This window comes from Hylobates moloch, unplaced genomic scaffold (genome assembly GCF_009828535.3).
Source record: "Hylobates moloch isolate HMO894 unplaced genomic scaffold, HMol_V3 SCAFFOLD_5822, whole genome shotgun sequence".
NCBI classification, from domain to species: domain Eukaryota; kingdom Metazoa; phylum Chordata; class Mammalia; order Primates; family Hylobatidae; genus Hylobates; species Hylobates moloch.
This window is the reverse complement of record NW_026658097.1, coordinates 1-2,512: the sequence shown is the minus strand read 5'-3', so window position 1 is coordinate 2,512 and position 2,512 is coordinate 1. Positions and strand designations below refer to the sequence as shown.

Here is a 2,512-nt window from a genome sequence, read left to right as displayed (position 1 = left end):
TTCCTTGCCCAGTTTCTAGTCAATACCTGCCAAAGCGGTTGACAAAGAGTCCGACTGAAAAGGAGCCGATCATACCCCCGATGGAGAATATGGCCACAGACAAGGACCAGAGAGACTTGAGCAGCACCTCAGAGGGAGGGGCATTTCCCTTGTCCGTCAAAGTTTTATTGATAAATTCCTTTATGATCTGCAAAATAAAAGGGTTGGTGGAAGAACAGACTGCTACAGTTGGATGAGAACAAAAGACACAAATATTAGGGATCATTTCCTTCCTAGAGAATCAAGGGAATAAATAGACGGGAATGGAAGGGGCAGATAACATATTGGAATTTATGTTAACTCTCCCTGGAATAGTAAGTTTGTCCTGAAAATCCCAGTAGGTGGCAGCACCGATGTTCACAGTCCACCCCGGCCCTTTGCTAAGGGAACCCAGCTTCTTTGTAACTAACCCCTAAGGAATAATACAGGAAGTGCATCACTATGAGGTCAAAGAGTGGGAGGAAGAACAGCACCGCCCAGGGTTCAGGGAGTAAGTGAGCTTTCTGCTTTGATTAAATGACCCCACTAATTTTCTCCACCAATATTTTCTCCATCTTCAGTCTTGGACAGGATAGATATGACGTTTTTCTTAAAATCTCCTAGTTTGTGGAGGGACCCTCACTAACTGTGTTGCCCAGGATGGTGTTTAACTCCTGGGCTCAAGTGATCTTTAGGCCTCAGCCTCTGGAGTAGCTGGGACTCCAAGCAGGTTCTACCGTGCCTGGCCTTAAATTCTGATTTCTTGAAACTCTACTTAAAGGAATAACTTCCCTATTCTAAATTCTAATTACTGTGGCCTGGCACTCACCTTCTCAGGAGCATTGATGACCCCAGTGTTGTAGCCAAATTGGAAAGAGCCGATTGTAGCAACTGTGATGGCAAAGATCAGAGCTGGGGTGACCTGGAGGGAGGGAAGACGGAGGAGAGAATAGTCCTTAAAACTTGTGATTGATGACTGTTTCTTATTAATTATGCAGCTGTCTTAGGAGAATTTGACCTTGAGTGGTATGAAAAGAACATCAAATGAGATTTAGGTAATTAATGGGGAAGACAAAGGAATAGATTACACTAAAGAAATTATCTGGAGATAAGAATGTGAAGTTAACTTGGTAAAAGTGGAAAGAAAATTGGGGAAGGAAGAAGTTAAGAGAAACTGGGTTAGTCAGTTTGGAAATATTTAAAAACTTGCATCAGGCAAATGTAGGCATAGAATTCAATTCAAGAACTGGAAGGGCAGAGAAAAAGACAGCCTTGGGTAAGATTACTGAGAATTGATCATTTTGGAAGCAAATACAGTGCAGTCTGATCTGTACCCCAGACTCCACGGAAGCCCAGTGGTGGTGGTGGGGGGGGTGGTAGTTTGTGTCTTCACTGCTGGGTAGCTCTTTTGAATCTCTTATCTCTCAGGACCATGTAACCTACTGGATCTACCCACTGCATCCTGGCCCCATTTCAGTCTTCGTTTATTAAATACAGTTCTGCTATCCCTAACTCCCGCGCAGGGGAAGAAAGTACACTCTTACTCTGAACCCAACACATAAGAGATGAACCCAACATATAAGAGACATTTCTTAGTGGGGAGAACTGGTCATCTTCACCTTGCCACACAGACCTTTTCAAGGTCTAATGCTTCCAGAGAAGTCTTCACACTGGCTCTGAGACCCACACTTGTAATCCATACAACCAAGCAGCCCGATCCTCTAAACACTCAACCATCTCGTCCTCAGTGGCAAATGGTGACCTAAAATAAACCTGAGAAGCAAACACAACTTCTCCGGGTGACTTTCCTAAGATAAGAAGGTGAATAGAACTGTATGACATTCAAAGAGAACTGATGAAGCGGCAGCAGTGCAGGCTAGAGAAGAAATGAAAAGGCCTTAAGATGGCTTGGTGACTTAGGAGAAAATAGAACAAGGCAATTACTATTAATATTTGCCTTTCTGAGTGTATCCCAAACAAGCAAAAATAACCAGTAATTATATCATTCTTACCTTCTGTGTCCCCATCGCCGTAATCTAATTCAAGTCTTCAAGAAAGATCTAGGGGTATGATTCCAGAAACAGTTTTTTCAGCCAACAAAACCTTCAAAATGTCCTTCTCAGCAGCAAGTTTTCTCCAGGTCCTCAGGAAGGTTCCAAAGTCTCACCATTACAGCATCTCTGGGTCTGGCTGGGATCATGACTATTTATGATCTCCGCAAAGGGTGGAGCCTGAAAGAGCGACAAGCCCCCAGCCCCATCCCACCCCACCCTACCACCCTGAAACAATCTTGTGATCTCTCGGAATTCTGTGTTATCAGAACTTCAGAACTACCCCCGCCCCCGCCCTGCAGACAATAACGCCCTCCCTCCCCCCTCTCTTAAAACCACATCCTGCCACACTCTCCACCCTGCTTTTTTTTCAAAAGCTCATCCTTACTCCTTCCCTCTTGTAATAGCAGCTACAGCCTCTTAGTTTCACAGACAAAATGCTA

At 44.2% G+C, this 2,512-nt stretch overlaps 1 protein-coding gene across 1 annotated transcript; it reads right to left on the bottom strand.

The window, feature by feature from the left end:
• Nucleotides 1-26: 26 nt before the first annotated feature.
• On the bottom strand, nt 27-2,352 carry LOC116465513 (solute carrier family 2, facilitated glucose transporter member 3-like; the record flags this gene model as incomplete). The annotated part of the gene is made up of 3 exons (XM_032148555.2): nt 2,031-2,352; nt 848-940; nt 27-187 (listed from the first exon to the last, which is right to left on the bottom strand). Coding segments are annotated over exons 1-3 (269 nt in total), but the record flags the coding sequence as incomplete, so codon positions are not given.
• Nucleotides 2,353-2,512: the final 160 nt, after the last annotated feature.